This window comes from Nycticebus coucang, chromosome 16 (assembly GCF_027406575.1).
Source record: "Nycticebus coucang isolate mNycCou1 chromosome 16, mNycCou1.pri, whole genome shotgun sequence".
Lineage (NCBI taxonomy): Eukaryota > Metazoa > Chordata > Mammalia > Primates > Lorisidae > Nycticebus > Nycticebus coucang.
Window position 1 is genome coordinate 75,070,369 of NC_069795.1, and position 19,480 is coordinate 75,089,848.

Sequence of the window (19,480 nt, forward strand, 5' to 3'; positions counted from 1 at the left end):
AAACTACATCCAACATAGGATAGAGATCTGGGAAACATCTTGAAAAATTCAAAAGACTGCAGAAACACACAGCTATAACCCCCTATTCAAACCCAGAAAAACAAGGTAGGTAAAGGGAACAGCTTTAATCATTAAAAATATTTTCAACTTTAAAGTCAGCCTATACTATATGCAAATCAATGGTAATTATTATGCAAATTATACAGGGCATTTGGGTTCTGGGCAAATTGCCAACGTGGTCAATAATACTTCAAAGTCTATGCACCAGTCATAGAACGGAAACATTTGGCAGGAGCATGAAAGTGGGTGTCACAGCTTCCTGAAGAGTCAGTGAGAATGAAAATTTTCATCTCTGGTCAATTTAAAATTTTTTCAACTCCTCCAAGTCACATAAAAATATGTACATTAACACTATGCAAAAAGGAAAAATACAAAATATTTTTAAATACAATTCAAAATATTTCTAAAATAAAACAAATAACAAAAAGATGTTAAATACTTTGTATAAAAAGGAAGTAAAAACAAGAAAACACTAGGTATTTTTTTTCCCCACATACATTGATAACGAGAAAATCCAAGTGCCAGAAAACATGGCAGTTCAATAGCTTTCTGTGGCATAGCAACTGCAAGGAAAGGCTTTGCAAAGGAACAAATCTGGCCTAAAGTTGCTTAATGTGAAACGGATGTAATCCTTGACTATACAAAGCTCTTTTATGAAGAGTTAAGGAGTTCTAGGTCATTGTTTTTTAGTACTGGAGGTAATGCTGCTTTTCATGTGGAATCCAGCTGTAGATATATCCACTCGATTGTCCAAGTGTTCAAAATGGTGCACAGTGGAACTCTGCACCTGACTACTGAACAAGGCTGCCTGCCATCCATACCAAACTTCCCTCACAGTTTATCACTTTTATTCTCTTAAAAAAAATTTGATAAAAGCAATACTTCTCAACTTTTCAGTCTTCAGAACACTTGAGTATAATGCCATATGCAAACCTCTGGCAGAACAAAAAAGCATATTAATGCAGGCAAAATATTCTTCCTTGGTACAGACTTCACTTCTTTTCTTATTCACACCCTTTAAAGATCTTTTAGTAGTATATAATCTACCAGTTAAGTTTGTTTGCCTTAGAGATTAGCAGTCTCACCTGCTACTGGATTTATTTTTGCTTTTCTTTTTTCCCCTCAACACAGAAAAACAAACACAAATGAAGAATCTGAAGTAAAAAAACTTAAATTTTAAGATGCTTACTACAGCATCTCCAGATGCTTTATCTTGCTACTTCAGGAGAAATATGGTATACTATGAAGACAAAGCAATGAGGCTGCACCAAGCAGAAAAATAATAGCTTAAACAATATTCAACATATTTGATCTTTGTCTTATCTATTTAATAAATTTAAAACATATTTTATAGAAAAAATTTTCCTTTTTTTGAGACAAAGTTTTAGTTTGTCACCCTCGGTAGAGTGCAATGACATCATAGCTCACAGCAACCTCAAACTCTTGGGCTTAAGGGATTCTCTTGCCTCAGCCTCCTCAGTAGCAGAGACTACAGGTGCCTGCCATAATGTTCAGCTATTTTTAGAGACAAGGTCTTGCCCTGGCTCAGGCTGGTCTCGATCTCAAGAGCTAAGGCAATCTGCCTCTACCTTCTGCGCCCTGCCCAGAAAAACTTTTCAATACCACTTAGAATTCTTCAGTTAATCTGCTTTCTCATAGTCCACTGTGAATATATTGTTTTGTTTTGAGACAAATCTGTTTCCAGCTAGCTACATAAATATATACACATATATGGGAAAGGTTATCTTAAATTGTATACCCATTTTCACCAAAGCCCTAAACTCTGCCTATTCAATTCATAAACTTTTCACTCCTAAAGGATCACTGCCACTGAATAAAACCTTTGTATCTCTCAATAAGAAAAAGTTTTGCTCTCTTAAAAAGGCAGACATGATTTTCCACACTCTAAGTAAGTACTACTTAAGTTATTAAGGCTTTTTTTTTTTGAGAGTTTCACTCTGTTGCCCTGGCCCGAGTGCCTTGGTGTCATAGCTCACAGCAACCTCAAACTCCTGGGTTCAAAGCTATCATCCTCTCATCTCAGCTTCCTGAGTAGCTGGGACTATAGGCACCCACCTCAAAGCCTCGCTATTAAGGCATATTTTAAATTCACGGCTACAGGTTTTATCATGCATTCCTAATAAATCAAAATCAACTTCTAAGCCACCAAAACCCAAATAACAATGCAGTTTCAATTTCTCACCAATTATGAGATGTTTTACTGCAACTGAGGGTGGGAAATGAAAGTTTTTACGATTCTTTTTACTCTCTAAATCCAACCAGAAATGGAAGAACACTGCCAACTACACCAAAATAGCAAAGCCACCCAAGCATTATGACGATCCTAATTACTGCTAATATCTTATCCTCACATTATCACTTTCTTTCATTCTTCTGAATTTTTCATCTCTCAATGCTAGATTTTACTCACTACCAAATTTCATTTTTAAACAGCAAGCTTTTCACAGCACCAGAATGTGAAATTCACTATGTCACAGCGTGGTACAACAATTAATAATCAGTATATTGACCCTGATTTTTAGTAAAGGTTATTTCTTTCCTGTTTCCTGAATATTAGACAAAGAAGTATGTGATACTTTCTAAAAAAAAAGATTTGTATTAGGATTTTTTTTTACATTATGCTTCAGTTTTATGACAACATAATTTACCTAGAACACATAATTCCCTGTGGAAATAAGATAAGTAAAATACAAATATATTATTTTGCTCATTTTCTTCCTTCATTCTCTCATAAGTATTATTCTGTATTTCCTGTTTTTATCCCCAGTATTGTTATCAGTTCACCTTCAAATCTACTTCTTCCTAAATCTAGGTAACATGTAGAAAAAAACATGACCAATGCCTGGTACATTCGTTGCTCTTCTACTATTTAATTAAATTTTCCTCATTTTGTCAATTTTAAACCTTTTTCATATCAAAATGTCAAATCTCTTCTGGGAACCAAAGAGATATAATAAATTGCTGGGAAGGGATTCTTATGTAATTTATAATCTATTTGTTGTGTGGAATATGTCCTTCCTTCCTGAGTTCAGCATAACTTTGAATAATCAATTTTTATTCAGACCACCTAAGGTGTTATATAACAAACCCAGCTCCTTTCTTTGGCAACTGACAGGAGATTCTGGCACATAAAAGGCACTGAAATTAGTTGCTGAAGAAATGAAAAGGAGATACAGTTCAAAATAAAGAGATATAATTGAAAGTATCCTGCTCTCTCTCAATCTTAAGGAGTTTGAAAAAACATATAAAATACCCACAATCCTGGATTAATATTGCTATATTTTATGAAAAGAAACTCTTAGAGTTTATTAACATTAGCCCAGTAATCCTCAAAAAATGCTTCTGAGGTGGAAATTGTTATCTCCTAATTCATATAACAAGCCAATATCAAAATCAGGTAGTAATACCTCATTTTTCAGAAACTTCTAGTATGAAAACATAAATGTGCATCATAATTATCTTTGCTCTTTTTTTTAGATAAAAACCTTTTGAATAAGAACTTCCAGGGTCAGAGTATGGACATCTATGGAAAGATCCTTAGAGCTGACTAATGTACAACCAGGAGGGAGAACCAAAACATGAATAGTCGGAGATTAAGTCTACCCAGACTTTTCACACACTCCTAATAACATATCCGTGGCCCTACACCCCAATAATACAAAAACAGAATCAAAAGGGGCAAAGGAAAGTGATATGGCCACACAGTATAGCAATATAAAAATGAATGGCACATCATTAAGGAACAAGAGAATAAAGCAATTACAAGCAGTAAAACACTATAAAATCAAAAACAAAGTCTAGCAGTCAGGAGTTTTCAGAGTAGGGGGGAGAAGAACCTATAAAATCTCAGTCCTCTCAAGGGCTTCACTGTAATACCTAATTATTTTTAATGTTATGTCAGTCCCAAAACGTTAAAAGCTGAATTATGTTTGATTGCAGTATATTTAAAAAGAAAATACATTAAGCATTTCCAAAAGTGTGGTTAAAATAAAATGAAATCTGACATTTAAAAGAGGCCAGCTTCTATTATGTAAAAAATTTACTTTCATAAAAACTCTCATTCTATGATAGTAGCAAATAACCTGATCTAGAACCTAGATTATTTTCCCTAGCTCAATCACACTCTTTTTCATCAAACACGCTGCCAAGTTTATTTTGGCAATTTTCAAATATCAAAGCCTACCTTAAAATGACTAAGTTTTTCCACTGTGCCAAAGCCCTTTCTGTCCATTCCCCCATTAAAGATGACGAGGCTTTGCCATTTGACAACTGTTCAGAACCAAATATTGCTTATGATCCATGGCAGCTAAAGACGGCATAATATAGTACTTGTCACCACAAAGCTTATCTTGAACAGCTACATTTACATGGTAAGATCTGATGTTTTTACTTAAACTCCATCACATTATTTTAGTCTAACATGACACAATGGTGACACATAATCAGATATGCATAATGGCAAAATTTAAGATTTAAGAAATGTGTTGGAGGAAAATGAAGTCCTCTGAGCACAATAGATTATAATTCTTTAAGAAACCTAAAACTGCTTAAGAAATTTAAAGTAAGTAATACTATATTATTTTATAAACATGATATAAACTTCTTTCTCTTCATAGAAAATGGCAGGAGCAATTACTTTAACAAAAGATCTAAGTGTAAAAATTTTTAAACATACAACTGAGAAAATATAAAATAACTCATTAATTATGTCTCAAAGTTCTAAGACTCCAAACACAAAAAAACATTTACTTGGAGACTGTAGATAGTATTAAACAGCCCACAACTCCCTGGCCCATTAAATTTAACATGTCAGGACAATTTAAGAATAAATGGGTTTTTTTGTTTGTTTTTTTTTAAGTCTCACTTTGTTGCCCTTGCTAGAGTGCCATGGCATCATAGCTCACAGCAACCTCAAACTCTTGGGCTCAAGCTATCCTCTTGCCTCAGCCTCCTGGGTAGCTAAGACTACAGGCGCCTGCCACAACACCTGGCAATTTTTAGAGACGAGGTCTCACTCTTGCTTTGGCTGGTCTTAAACTCCTGAGCTCAGATAATCCACCCACCTTAGCCTCCCACGGTGCTAGGATCACTGATGTGAGCTACCACACCTGACCTTGTTTTGTTATTCTTACACCCCTGTCTGCTGCATATTACTTCCAGTCACTTCATCTTCCTAAGATTTTCCTAAAAAGACTACCCTATTTTTTTCTCATATACACTACACTCAGAATATGCCAAATCTTTCATCTAGCTCCTACATAGATAAATATTTAAACACTACCTTTAGAAGTATTATAAAGTAACACATTATAAATGAGTTCATCTCAAATTAGACAAGCAAAACAGCTTAAGACCTCTAAAAAAATCTAATCTATAAACACCTAAAACATAACACCAAATAAAGATTTCCATACCCTTCCAGAAGATAATAATTTGGGTTTTAGTCAGAATTTAAGAAAGACATTTCACTAAAAAACAGCACCAGAAAAACACGGTAATAAACTATACAAGAAAATGTAGAACTTAACATATATTACGTTGTTTTTAATTACTTGAAATAAATGAACCAGATTCCCTACAGATCAGCTGTAAACCCAATCCCTATCACAAATGATTTTAGAAATTATTTTTTCCCTTGAATTCTGATATTATTCTATATATGAGGAACTTGACTTATTCATTAATGTAAACCAAAAAAAAAGTACTATATGAAATACTGAGAAAAATAACTTCAAAAAAAGAAAAAGAGAGCAAGAAGAAAAGGCGGAGGAGGGAAGATTTCACAAATACAAAATGCCAGTGAAAATGAAAAACAAAGTTTAGTGTGATCAGAAACTAAAGAAATTCAAAATTAAACTACAATGAGATTCTTAGCTATAAGAAAACAAAGTTTGATATTCAAGGCCAGTGAACATATAGACAGATATACCTCAGGTCTACTGCAGGTAGGAATGTAATTGGTATAATGTTTGTAGAAGGAGTAACATTATCAAGAAAACTTAAAGTTCACAGAGATAAATATTTTAGGAGCAATGTGATTTAAAATGGAAACAATACAACTTACCAATAAAACAGTAACAACCAATATATAGTAATCATTAAATGTGACCTATTAAAAATAATACATTATGCAGCTAATAAAATGTTTATAAATACCATTAATAACCATTAAGTGTAAAAACAGCATACATACACTTTAAATGTGAAAAACCAGGAAATTAAATATACATTCATATCTATATTCCACACAAATTTGAAAAAATAGAGAATATGGCAGAAAATCAAAATAATTATCTTTAGGAAATGTAACCATTCTGTGTTTTTCAAACTTGCTAAAATAGGCATAATTACATAACCTAAAAGTAGTGGTATACTGGTAAATATGCAACAACCAAATAGGAATTCAGGGTGTAAGAAAGTGTTCGCTGATTTCTGTGGTGTAAATATTCCTACCATGGCTAATCATAAGCTGCCAATGGTTTTAGCAACTGGCATGCAAAATTTCCAAAAATTTAGCTATCACCTCTTACAAGCCACAAAAACTGGCTCTAGTACACCAATGAGTCCAAAAGTCTACAAAGTATATAAATAATGGGCAGCGCCTGTGGCTCAAGGAGTAGGGTGCCAGCCCCATATACCGGAGGTGACAGGTTCCAACCCAGCCCCGGCCAAAAGCTACAATTAAAAAAATTATAATAATAATGATTATGATTTTAAATCAAAAATAAAAGCAGCAAAGATAAAAAACTCATGTTATAAAATTTTAAATGCCTTCTTCACTACATGAGAAGAAAGATGAAAATTAACTATAAAGACACAAATATACTGCAGAAAGATTCAGAGAATTTCAAGGAATACCAAAAATGCTATCTATAGTCAACTACTTCTGTACTTATAAATAAATAAATAAACAAAAACAAAAATAGTGGGTAACTCCTAGCAGTACTTACAGGGTCACTTGTTTATTTACTAATCCATTCACTCAGCTATAACATATTTATTATTATTATGCCTCTTATTCCAGGCTTTTGGGATACAGCTCGGAATAAAATGAAGTCCCTACCTTCACAGACCTTATACTATTATAGTATCTCATACCTTTTTCTGATTAACTAGTATTAAATTTTCCTAAAACTGAAATATTAAAATAAGTAAAACTAATATTTAGAGTTGACTAAATATTAGCATAGTTGACTCCTTTGCTAACCCTACATATAGGTGCTACCAGAGTGACTATGTGTGTATTAAAGTTAACTAATATGTATGAGAACAAGGGTACTACATACCATGTTCAGTTTTTAGAGAAAAGACATAAGAAAAGCTCATTTTTAGACAAAAAGGACATAGTGAAAGAGAAGTAGAAAAATCAAAGGCAATGGCTCACCACCTCCATGCAGGCATGCCTCCTTCCCTCCCTCTTGGTGAAGGGGTGAAGCATGCCAATTTTACTAAACCACATGTGACTTTGACATCTGCCTTAAAGGGCTCACCAGGTTCTTGCCTATGAGATTAACCAATTCTTTTAAGAGGTCAGCAACTACCACCTTAATATATATTTTCTTACTTTTGCAGGAGAACGTTGTTTCCGTTTCTTCTTTTTCTGTAAGTCTACTGGCTCTCTGATCTGTTTTTTGTCTCTCATCAGTTGCTCAGATACATCAGTAAAAGTAATTTCTTGCTTTACGCTTATCTGTTTAAAAAAAAAAGCCAATTTTAGAGATGAATATAAAGTCCATTGTGACAAAAAAGCCATAGTTGACTCCTTTGCTAACCCTACATATAGGTGCTACCAGAGTGACTATGTGTGTATAGTGTGCTACAAAATTTATTAACAGGCAATTGAGAAATAAGAATCAAGAGTACATAAGAATTTATGTACTCTTATTTAATCTTATGTAAATTAAGATTTTTGTTTAAAAAAATCAACCTGAGAAAAAGATTAAAGATGTCCTGGGGAAAGATGATCATAGGACCTAGCAGAATACAGTGGAAGTCAAGACATCACAACATCAATTTCACTCCCACATTTAAGGAAACTGATGCTGAAGTTAAAAGAACAAACAAAAAAGGTGAAGTTCTAAATATAATACAATATTAGGGAATAAAAGGTATTTAGAAATCTTGATGGGCTTTCTCTTTATTTGTAAAACATCAAAAAAACAACATGAAATTCTAAAAGATAATCACATTAAAAGAAAGGTTGAGTCAAACTACCAATGAAAATTTAATTATCTTTATGCTCAACATTTTTGACAAAATCTTAGCCAGTATTTACCTGGGCTCTATAACACACCATTACCAAATATGTGTTTATAGAACTGCATATAGTTTGGGGCCACTACCCTACATAAGACATGATGCTAACCTGGCTGGGCGCAGTGGCACACACCTGTAATCCTAGCACTCAGGGAGGCCAAAGCAGGGGATCACTTGAGCTCAGGAGTTCAAGACTAGTCTGATTAAGAGTGGATCCCATCTCTACTAAAATTGAAAAATTAGTTGAGTGTTGTGGTGCATGCCTGTAGTCCTAGCCACTCGGGAGGCTGAGGAAGGAGGATTGTTTGAACCCAGGAATTTGAGGTTGCTATGAGCTAGGCTAACACCACAGCACTCTAGCCTGGGCAACAGAATGAGGCTATATCTCAAAAGGGGGCAGGGAGACATGATGCTAACTACATAATAGAGAAATACTAAGATTTTGGCAATGTTACCATATCTTTAAACCTCAGTTCTGAGTTGCTTGTCCTAAAAACAAAATTAATCTAAAAAAACAAACAAACAACCCAAGGTTCTAAGATCACTAGTATATCAATTCCCATCAGATTTGTTAAGTGTTCAGTTATCTACTCCTCACTGTTACATATTCAAACCATCCTTGAAATAAAACCAGAAGAATCTTAAAACTAAGAAACTTCCAACTCAACAGGCTACAGAATACAGTTAAAGTCCCTGAGAATAATCCAAGAAGTACAATGTTCTAATGGCCACATTTTTAAAAAAAGAACACTAAAAAAGCAGGGTGCACAAGATTATGAACATCTTATAGATTCATAGTATAAAGTTAGAAGATGGCTGTGTGGAAGAAGTTTATGAAGAAAACACAAAATAAACCAGAGATTTCACACCGACAATATGAGTGGAAGCTTTCATGAATTCCCAAAATGTAGGCAATGTAAGAATCACAAATCAAAAACCTTGGCACAAAAATGTGATATAAATGATTATGTACGTAATGATTCTATTATTATACGTATGTACAACAGTACAGTGCCCACTCTTATGGCTTCTTTGGTATCAATTATTTGGAACACAAAATAGAATGGTAAAATTATCCCAAGCAAAGCTTTGTAATACAGACATCTTATTACCTCTGAGTGATATCTACTAAAAAAACAACTACCCCGTTTTCCCTAAAATAAGACATCCTCCGAAAATAAGACCTACCTACAGGAAAGATAAGACGTCCCCTGAAAATAAGACCTAGCACATCTTTGGGAACACACCTGAAAATAAGACCTGTCTTATTTTTGGGGAAACAGGGTACTTGGGCTGAGTATGAGACAAGAAGAGGTAACAGACTATCAAAGCAGCTATGGATTTACTCTGCTCTATTCTCAGAGGCACCAAAAAGTAGTTCAAACATTTCCATCACCTTATAAATTGCAAAGAAACCATGGAAATGTAGTATGGAGCAATAAGAAACAAAGGAACTTGTTTTAGCAAAAGTATCGAGCACAGACAGATTAATAAATAAGTTCTTCAATCAAAGAAGAGCCTCAATGAGCAAACAGTAAAAAAAGATTAACATATTAATACCCTGTAGTTACTTCCACATATATGAAAAGTAATCACACTAATATTACCATTTTCAATGATAAGGCATGCTTTTAACATCATGAAAGCACAAATTCAAACCTAAAGTATCTGTGGATCCAAGCACAGTGAATGTCAACAGTCAAGCAGCAAGTTACATTCTCAGATTGCTTGAGTAGGTTTATCATTCCTAACAGACTAAAGTAATGTCCTCTCTATGTAACTTGTAACTTTAAAGAAAGTATATCCTAAAATGCTGAAAAAAGATCCTGGTAAATCTAAAAACACAAAGAGATGTCCTGATAGGCCCAGCAAGGTGGCTCACGCCTGTAATCCCAGCACTCTGGGAGGCCAAGGCTAGTGGATTGCTTGAGCTCAGGAGTTTGAGACCAGCCTGAACAAGAGTGAGACCACATCTCTAAAAACAGCCAGATGTTATGGCGGGCGCCTGTAGTCCCAACTATTCAGGAGGCTGAGGCAAGAGAATTGTTTGACCCCAAGAGTTTGAGGTTGCTGTAAGCTGTGACACCATGGCACTCTACCAAGGGTGACAAAATAAAACTCTGTCTTAAAAAAAAAAAAAGAGATGTCGTTACAAAAAAGAAAGAATGACCTGCAAAATGCCTAGAAAAATGTAAGCCTTCTTTGATCCAAGGAAAACTACAATAATCAATAAAAACAAACAAAAAAAAACTTCTTAGGTACAGCAAAAGAGAGAATTCATCCATAAACTGTTGATTCTTTCCTTGAGAACTCTTTCTTTAAAAGAAAAATATGTTCTTGATGTTACTTTACACATAGAATAAACCAAAGTGTAATTAATCAAAAGCAGACATCAGGGGTGGCGCCTGTGGCTCAAGGAGTAGGGCGCTGGTCCCATATACCGGAGCTGGCGGGTTCAAACCTAGCCCCGGCCAAAAACCATAAAAAAAAAAAAAAAAAAGCAGACATCAGCAGATAGAAAGACAATTTGGCTGGATCTTTGAAAAATATTCATTAGTGCACCAAGGAAAGCAATAGTCTAGGAAATACGTCAGACTTTTAAAAAACAAGAACAAATCCTCTGGTTTCTTCCCCATCGCTTGAATTGTACCATTTCACCCAGTCCCATTAGCACCCTCATGCCTACCTGAGGGCCTGAATTTCAAAATGCTGATCTCACCACCAGTCCAGAAATACCACCACCACCCACCACCCTGTGCAGCCAGCCTCCTTTAATCAGATTTGACTAAATCCAGACATTTCTCCTCCTAACACTCTAAGCTCTCTATTCATCCAGTGAGCCAAGATTCCTTTTAGCATTCCACTTTTTTCTTTTGTTTTGTTTTTCTTAATCAGGCCCAGGAGAGGTTTGAACTTGCCACCCCTGTGTGTGGGGGGGGGGGGGGGGGAGGTGAGGGGGCCAGGGGGGTTGTACTAACCACCAAGCTATGCCAGCACTGCCTGGACATCCCACTTGGAACCTATAGAAGCTATCAGACTTGATTCCCTTTTCTTATTTACCTTCTATACTAATTTAACTCCCCCCCCCAACATACTCAGAAATAGAGCTCCGTAGTGTCATGCCTCCTCGCCCTTTGCCATACTGCCTGTCTTGGTCTTTTCTTGCAAGTTCTAATACATAACTCTTCATTATCCTGACATTTTTCTTGTTTTCAGTCTCTAACTCTTAATCATTCTGACTTTAACACACTAATAGCCATACTAGGAAAAAAAAAATATTTTCCTTGGGGCCACAATGTTTTATTAGGTCAAGAGACATATATGTATGCTTCAAGAGGTCCTTGGCCTCAAAACTAGGGTTAAATATAACTTACATGACAGTTAATGTATTAAAGTTAAACAAACAGCCCTACCTATACTGAAAAAAATCCTTCCCTTAATTCTATTTACTAACTCAAGCCCAGAATCCAGAATGACTTTCTTTCCCGAGACTTAAGTAATTTCTAGCCTTTAAATAAATAAATTAGTCCCACTTTTCTATTTAACTATGTATATAATTATTATCTTGATAGGCTAAAATGAGATATTCTTTGTTGGTATTTCCCATACAGCTTTCAATGATTTATCTTTTCAGTAGTTAGTAAGTGCCTGCTGTGTGCTCAATTCAGTAAGGCTAAAATAATATAACAAAAACACGTACTGAGATTCTAATATACGCAAAGCACCATCCTAGACACTAAAAACACATTCTAACTATGAGATCTCCTCTTCAAAGGTTTTAAAATGTGGATGTGGACTTCTGCTACATTACAAAAAACCCAAACTAATAATTAAAGACAGCATATATCACACTCTAACTAGCTGAATGGTGCACAGAATAAGTGTAGAAATTAAAGGAAGAAATGAAGAAGGTCTCAAATAATACAATAGGCTTTATGGATGAAACGAGAGATTGAATCAGAGCTGCAAGTGACTCATATATATCCTCCCTTTTGTTCTTCCGAATCTACTACTCTTCCCAACTTCTTTCTTCTAGATTCTATAATGTTAACAAGTGATACAATAAAATGTACCTAAAATAATGGAACCAGACACAGTATGTAATGAATAAATACCTCCTTTAGCTTGCCAATTTTGTGGTACCCCCTAACAAGAAGGTAACTGACTCCTTGGAATCATTCTGGACTCTTCATCCATTCTCTCTCAATATCTTACATATCTACATCCAGGAACATCCATTTCACTTCAATTAATCTTACCAACCTTACCGGCTTTTGGGTAGTATCATCTCCCAAAGTATCTGTCCATGAATAAATTAATACAAATCTTTTTTTTTTTTTGGTCATTTCCCCAGTAAAGAATATGCAATTCAGCCTGCTGTCAATAGTATCAATTATAAGCTCCCTCGCTAAGCTTTCATGATTTTATATGATCTACTTTACAGAAAAGACCTCAGTCACTTGGCAGAAGGATATGTCCTTATCATCTCTCTTCTCCATTTCTGGAGCCACATGTTCATACCAATTTTTAATTTCAATTTTTAGTATTTTCACTCTTCCTCCTACCTGGTGGAGTAAAAGGAAGGTGTCTTTCTGCTTTCCTCTACTCTGCACTGATCCCATTCCCATCCATGCTCAAGGCTCTGCTGCTTTAATACCTCTCTCTTCAATAGTCTCCCTGACTCATTAGCTACTTCTCTTAAAAGCAGACTTCCTCTATAAAATAAATTCTTGTGGACCGAAATTTTTCCAACTGCTATCCTTCTGGACAAACATTGTGAAAGAATAATCTGTAGTCAGCATACAGAGATAAAATAACTGTCCCCAAATTGAGAGAAATTATTCTGAGAATAAAAATAGGACAGAACCACATTTAAAAGATGTATTTAACAATCACTAGAAAGAACTTGTTTAAAAATATTGCTGAGAAAACACCCAAGTTGAATCAAGGTGACCAAAAGTATAACAAACATTGTAACATAATTAACTGTACCACAAATATACTGTCTAAAGAGTATCAGCAATATATGAGGGTATTTAGGGAGTCTGAAAAATAAGAAATTTAAGAATAAGAGTATAACTCTGTGTGTGTATACAGTTTGTGCATTTCCTGTATGTGAGTGTGTATCTGTCCCTTCAGGGTGCATTTGGCAAGAACAGTTAGATATAACTAGCCCAAAGGAAGACTACAAATTCCAAGATGACAAAGTCACAGCAAAGGGCAGGGAGTTGAAACAGCACACTGATGGACAGACCTTGGTAAACCACATCCCTTTCCCTCTGCAAAACAAATGATTATATACGAGACTTTGAAAGCAGCTCCATTTGTCAGGAGAGAAGGTCCATAGCTGTCCTTTGATTTTGAAAAGATTCAGGGATCCACAACTGGAAACAATATTCTGGTCTAGTTCTTGATTACATTTCTCACTATAAATTTGTTTTGGTTGCTATATCAGCATCTTATGATTTACATAATAAAGTGATCAAATACTTTTCTTACCTGAAATAGTGCTACCCATCTCCATTCTATTTGGCAATTTTATTCTTCCAATTTCCGTAAAAATCACAAAATGTAAGTTCTCTCCTTTTCCCTATGGCAGTTCTGGATCCATCCTTCCAGCAATACATGCCTTTATTTTAAAACGTTTCGGTAAAACTCCATCAGAGTTCTCAAAGCATGGGGACTCCTAAAGGTCCCTGATACCAAAACTATTTTCATAATAATGTCTACTTTTTAAAAAATTCTCTTTCTCGGGCGGCGCCTATGGCTCAAGGAGTAGGGCGGCTGCCCCATATACCAGGGATAGGGAGGTAGGGAGTTCAAGTCTGGCCCTGGCCAAAACTGCAAAAAAAAAAAAAAAATTCTCTTTCTCTCACAAATATACAGTTACATTTTACAAATCCTACATGTAGTGTCCCCACAGGCAGAAAATGTGTCATTACAGACAGGAGAATGCAGTTAAATTAAGCCAAACAATAAAGAGATTTGCAAAAATATAAAGCAATTCCCTGCTTCTCACTAAATTTTTTTCTTTTAGAAGATAAGGTTACTTTTTCATTAAAAATGTTATACGCAGCCAGGCATGGTGGCTCATGCCTGTAATCCTAGCACTCTGGAAAGTCAAAACAGGAGGATCACTTGAGATCAGGAGTTCAAGACCAGCCTGAACAAAAGCAAGACCCCATCTCTACTAAAAATAAAAAAAAATCAGCCAGGTGTGGTGGTACACACCTGTAGCCCTAGCTACTTGGAAGGCTAAGACAGGAGGACTGCTTGAACTCAAGAGTTTGAGGGTGCTGTGAGCTAGGCTGAGGCCATGGCACTCTGGCCTGGGTGACAGAGCAAGTCCCTGTCTCAAAAAAAAAAACAAAAAACTAATACATACATACATACATACATATATATGCTAGGACTGTGATGGCACACACCTGTTATCCCAGTACTTTGGGAAGCCAAGGCAGGAGAATCACTTGAGGTCAGGCGTTCCAATACAGCCTGAACCACATAGTAAGACCTCTTATCTACCAAAAAAAAAAATTGTTGCTCCTAACACACTAGGTTCCTAAAAGAAAACAATATCTTTAAATGTTATATGCTACCATGCAGTGAGTTTTATTGTTATTTATTATAAGTAAAACTTTAAATTTCTCAGGTTTAATTTCTAATATGGTAAATACCGATATATAATCAACATAAGCAATAGCTCTTTAGAGACCCTGTCTCTACAAAAACGAAAAAGAACCAGAGTTCTTTGACAATTAGTGAAGCTGAGAGCTGGGACAAGGAAAAACATAAGATGATCTTGGAAAATCATAGCAGCAGAAGCTAAAGTACTAAAAAAAAGTTTAGAATATGTCAAAAGAACATGACAGCCAGCCTGAATGAGCACCTAATGGCCAAAGCTGGAACAATATGAGCAAGAAACTAAGCAATGATAGTAGTGGATTATAACCTATAGAATAAAATGAATATCCATGGATAAAAAAATTGAGATAGAAACGTTATCCACCATATTAACAGAGGCAAAAATAAAGATCACATGATCCTCTCAATAGATGCAGAAAAAGCATTTGATAAAATCCAGCATCCTTTTCTAATTAGAACACTGAAGAGTACAGGCATAGGTGGCACATTTCTAAAACTGATTGAAGCTATCTATGACAAACCCACAGCCAATATTTTACTGAATGGAATAAAACTGAAAGCTTTTCCTCTTAAAACTGGAACCAGATGAGGTTGTCCTCTGTCACCTTTACTATTCAACATAGTGCTGGAAGTTCTAGCCAATATAATTAGGCAAGACAAGGAAATAAAGGGAATCCAAATGGGAGCAGAGGAGGTCAGACTCTCCCTCTTTGCTGACGACATGATCTTATACTTAGAGAATCCCAAAGACTCAACCACAAGACTCCTAGAAGTCATCATAAAATACAGTAATGTTTCAGGATATAAAATCAATGTCCACAAGCCTTTGTATATGCCAATAACAGTGAAGATGAGAAGCTAATTAAGGACACAACTCCCTTCAAAATAGTTTCAAAGAAAATGAAATACCTAGGAATACACCTAACGAAGGAGGTGAAGGACCGCTATAAAGAAAATTATGAAATCCTCAGAAAGGAAATAGCAGAGGATTTTAACAAATGGAAGAACACACCAAAATCAACATTGTTAAAATGTCTATACTTCCCAAAGCAATCTACCTATTCAATGCCATTCCTATCAAAATACCAACATCGTACTTTCAAGATTTGGTAAAAATGATTCTGCATTTTGTATGAAACCAGAAAAAAACCCGTATAGCTAAGGCAGTTCTTAGTAATAAAAATAAAGCTGGGGGCATCAGTATACCAAAAACAGCATGGTACTGGCACAAAAATAGAGACATAGACACTTGGAATTGAATAGAAAAGCAAGAAATGAAACTAACATGTTACAACCGCCTAATCTTCGATAAACCAAACAAAAACATACCTTGGGGGAAAGACTCCCTATTCAGCTATTAAAAAAAATGGAGACTTTACATCCTTTGTATTAACCTGGATGGAAATGGAAGACATTATTCTTAGTAAAGCATCACAAGAATGGAGAAGCATGAATCCTACGTACTCAATTTTGATATGAGGACAATTAATGACAATTAAGGTCATGGGGGGGGGAGGAAAAGCAGAGAGAGGGAAGGAGGGAGAAGGGTGGAGCCTTGGTGTGTGCCACACCTCCTAGGGGCAAGACATGATTGCAAGAGGGACTTTACCTAACAAATGCAACCAGTGTAACCTGGCTTATTGTACCCTCAATGAATCCCCAACAATTAAAAAAAAAAAATTAGGGGTGGCGCTGGTGGCTCAGTTGGTAGGTTGCTGGCCTCATATACCAAGGGTGGTGGGTTCAAACCCTGCCCCGGCCAAACTGCAACAAAAAATAGCCAGGCGTTGTGGTGAGTGCCTGTAGTCCCAGCTACTAGGGAGGCTGAGGCAAGAGAATCGCCTAAGTCCAGGAGTTGGAGGTTGCTGTGAGCTGTGACACCACAGCACTCTACCAAGGGCGATAAAGTGAGACTCTGTCCCCCCCCCGCAAAAAAAAGGCGGCACCTGTGGCTCAGCGGGTAGGGCGCCGGCCCCATATGCCGAGGGTGGCGGGTTCAAACCCAGCCCCGGCCAAACTGCAACAAAAAAATAGCCAGGCATTGTGGCGGGCGCCTGTAGTCCCAGCTACTTGGGAGGCTGAGTCAAGAGAATTGCCTAAGCCCAAGGATTTGGAGGTTGCTGTGAGCTGTGTGACGCCATGGCACTCTACCGAGGGCTATGAGGTGAGACTCTGTCTCTACAAAAAAAAAAAATTGAGATAGTTCCCAGAAGACAAAAAAATCCTTTTATCATAAGGACATTTGCACAAGACTTTATCGCAGCTCAATTTATAATCACCAAAATGTCAAATCAACCTAAATGCCCACCAATCCATGATAGATTAATAAGCTGTGGTAAATGCATGCCATGGAATATTATGCAGCCATCAAAAATATGGAGACTTTATCTCTTTTGTATTAACCTGGATTGAGTTGGAACATATTCTTCATATCTCTTGGGGGCGAGACACAATTATAAGAGGGACTTTCTCTAACAAATGCAATCTGTGTAACCTAATTTCTTTCTATCCTCAATGAATCACAAACAATAAAAAGGGAAAAAATTAAGATAGTTAAAATAAAAATAGAGAAGAAACTACAATCAACAAATATAAAAGGAATAAGGAAAATACAAAATCACAATTAGACAAACACCACAGTAATAACTATTACAGTCAAGGTATACCCAACGAATACTAAGATGAAAATCAGTGGGCAAAAAATTTCAGAAAAAGGACAAACAATCACAAAGTATCTCCTCCAAGATATCTGTCAATTAAAAAGGAAAAAATTGTAACTTTACAGCGGGGCAACATGGCAATAAGGAAGAATCAAGGTCACTATCACCAGTTACAAGGCATATTCACATTACATTCCCCTGAAACGCTGCAATGAGGAGAATACAACACATCTGTGAGGTTGTCAAAACACAGAGCTTCAGTCTCACCATGAGAAAACCATCAGAAAACTCGAATTGTGAGACAATCCCAAAATAACTGACCAGCTCAGTTATTAAGCTCTTCTATGACCTTGATAACTCAATCAAGGTCATAACGGATAAGGAAAAGTCTAACCAAGTGGCACAGGTTGGAGGAGACTAAGAAGAAAGAATAACTAATTGAAACATGGATCCTGAACTGAATTCTCAAACAGAAAAGGGACATTATGGGGAAAACAGATGGAATTCAAAATAAGTTCTATTGTAAACTTATTTAAAACCTGAGATTTTTTTTGGTGGAACTTAATTAGGCAATTCTCAAGTGTGAACTTTGTAGACTACAACACTGCTTTGCAATATCACATAAAATAAATATACATATGTTCTCGCTATTTTTATACGTGCATGGCTTTGGTTTTATGGCAGTGTGGGGATTCCAATGTGTTACTGTTCAAGCGCAGACAGTCAAATTGACACCATCAGATGTTACATGTACTCATGATGACTTAGTGAGGCAGTGATTATCAATAATATTTCAACCTACCATTATGACATTAGGCACATAATGTTTAGAAGTCAAGGAAGCACTCTTATTTGACAATTAAGGGCCCTTCCACATGGTAGCACTGCTCTTTACAATCAGCCCTCTGCCTTGCCCTGCATCAGCAGCTGAAATGTCAAAGGGCCAAAACCTTGCTTTCTATTTTCTTGTCAACTAAATTTCATAAGAAAGTAAGTATAGTACCTTATTTGTGATTTTTTTTTTTTTTTTGGAGACAGAGCCTCAAGCTGTCACCCTGGGTAAAGTACAGTGGCATTATAGCTCACAGCAACCTCCTGGGCTCAACTCCTGGGCTCAAGTGATTCTCTTGCCTCAGCCTCCCAAGTAGCTGGGACTACAGGCCCCCGCCACAATGCCCAGCTATTTTCTTTGGTGGCAGCCGTCCATTGTTGTTTGGTGGGCCCGGGCTGGATTCGAACCTACCAACTCATGTGTATGTGGCTGGCACCTTGGCCACTTGAGCCACAGGCACCAAGCCTGTGATTATTTTTTTAATCCCAGCATGGCATCTACAACATCTCAAAAGAAAACAGAACCCAAAAAGGAAAAATTACAGATGAAGACTGTTCAATGAAAAGTGGACAGGTGAGTATGCTTTTGTCAAGGCAAATAGTAAGGCACTCTGCTTAATTTGTAGGGAATTTGTGCAGGTTTTCAAAAACTATACTTTAAAAAGGCCTTATATGCAAAAACGTGCTGCCAAATTCAATACGTATGAATGATTGTGTCGTTAAGAACAAAATAGCAGAACTGAGAAAAAGTATGTCTCCCATCAAAAAAATGTTTTAGAAATTACAACTCACACTAGATTCTACTGTAAAAGCTAGTTATGTGGGAGCATATTTAATAGTAAAAATATCATAACCATTTACTGATGGTTAAGTTTATTAAACAAGGTATGGAAAGCATGGCAATTATAATTTATCCTGGAAAGGGGGGGAATAATTCTAAAATCAGTTTGCCTCACCAGACAACAGCCAGGTGAATTGAAGAAACTGGAAAATCTATTGAAAGAAAT

At 36.1% G+C, this 19,480-nt stretch overlaps 1 protein-coding gene across 4 annotated transcripts in view; it reads right to left on the reverse strand.

Annotated features, from left to right (window-relative positions):
- The window catches only part of ZNF148 (zinc finger protein 148), a 215,311-nt gene that overhangs the window by 94,300 nt on the left and 101,531 nt on the right, over nucleotides 1–19,480 (reverse strand). For all 4 annotated transcript variants that reach the window (XM_053564494.1, XM_053564497.1, XM_053564496.1 and 1 more), the window contains one exon: nucleotides 7,646–7,771. In XM_053564494.1, coding sequence (XP_053420469.1) covers nucleotides 7,646–7,771 — 126 coding nt within the window. The remainder of the gene's footprint in view (nucleotides 1–7,645; nucleotides 7,772–19,480) is intronic.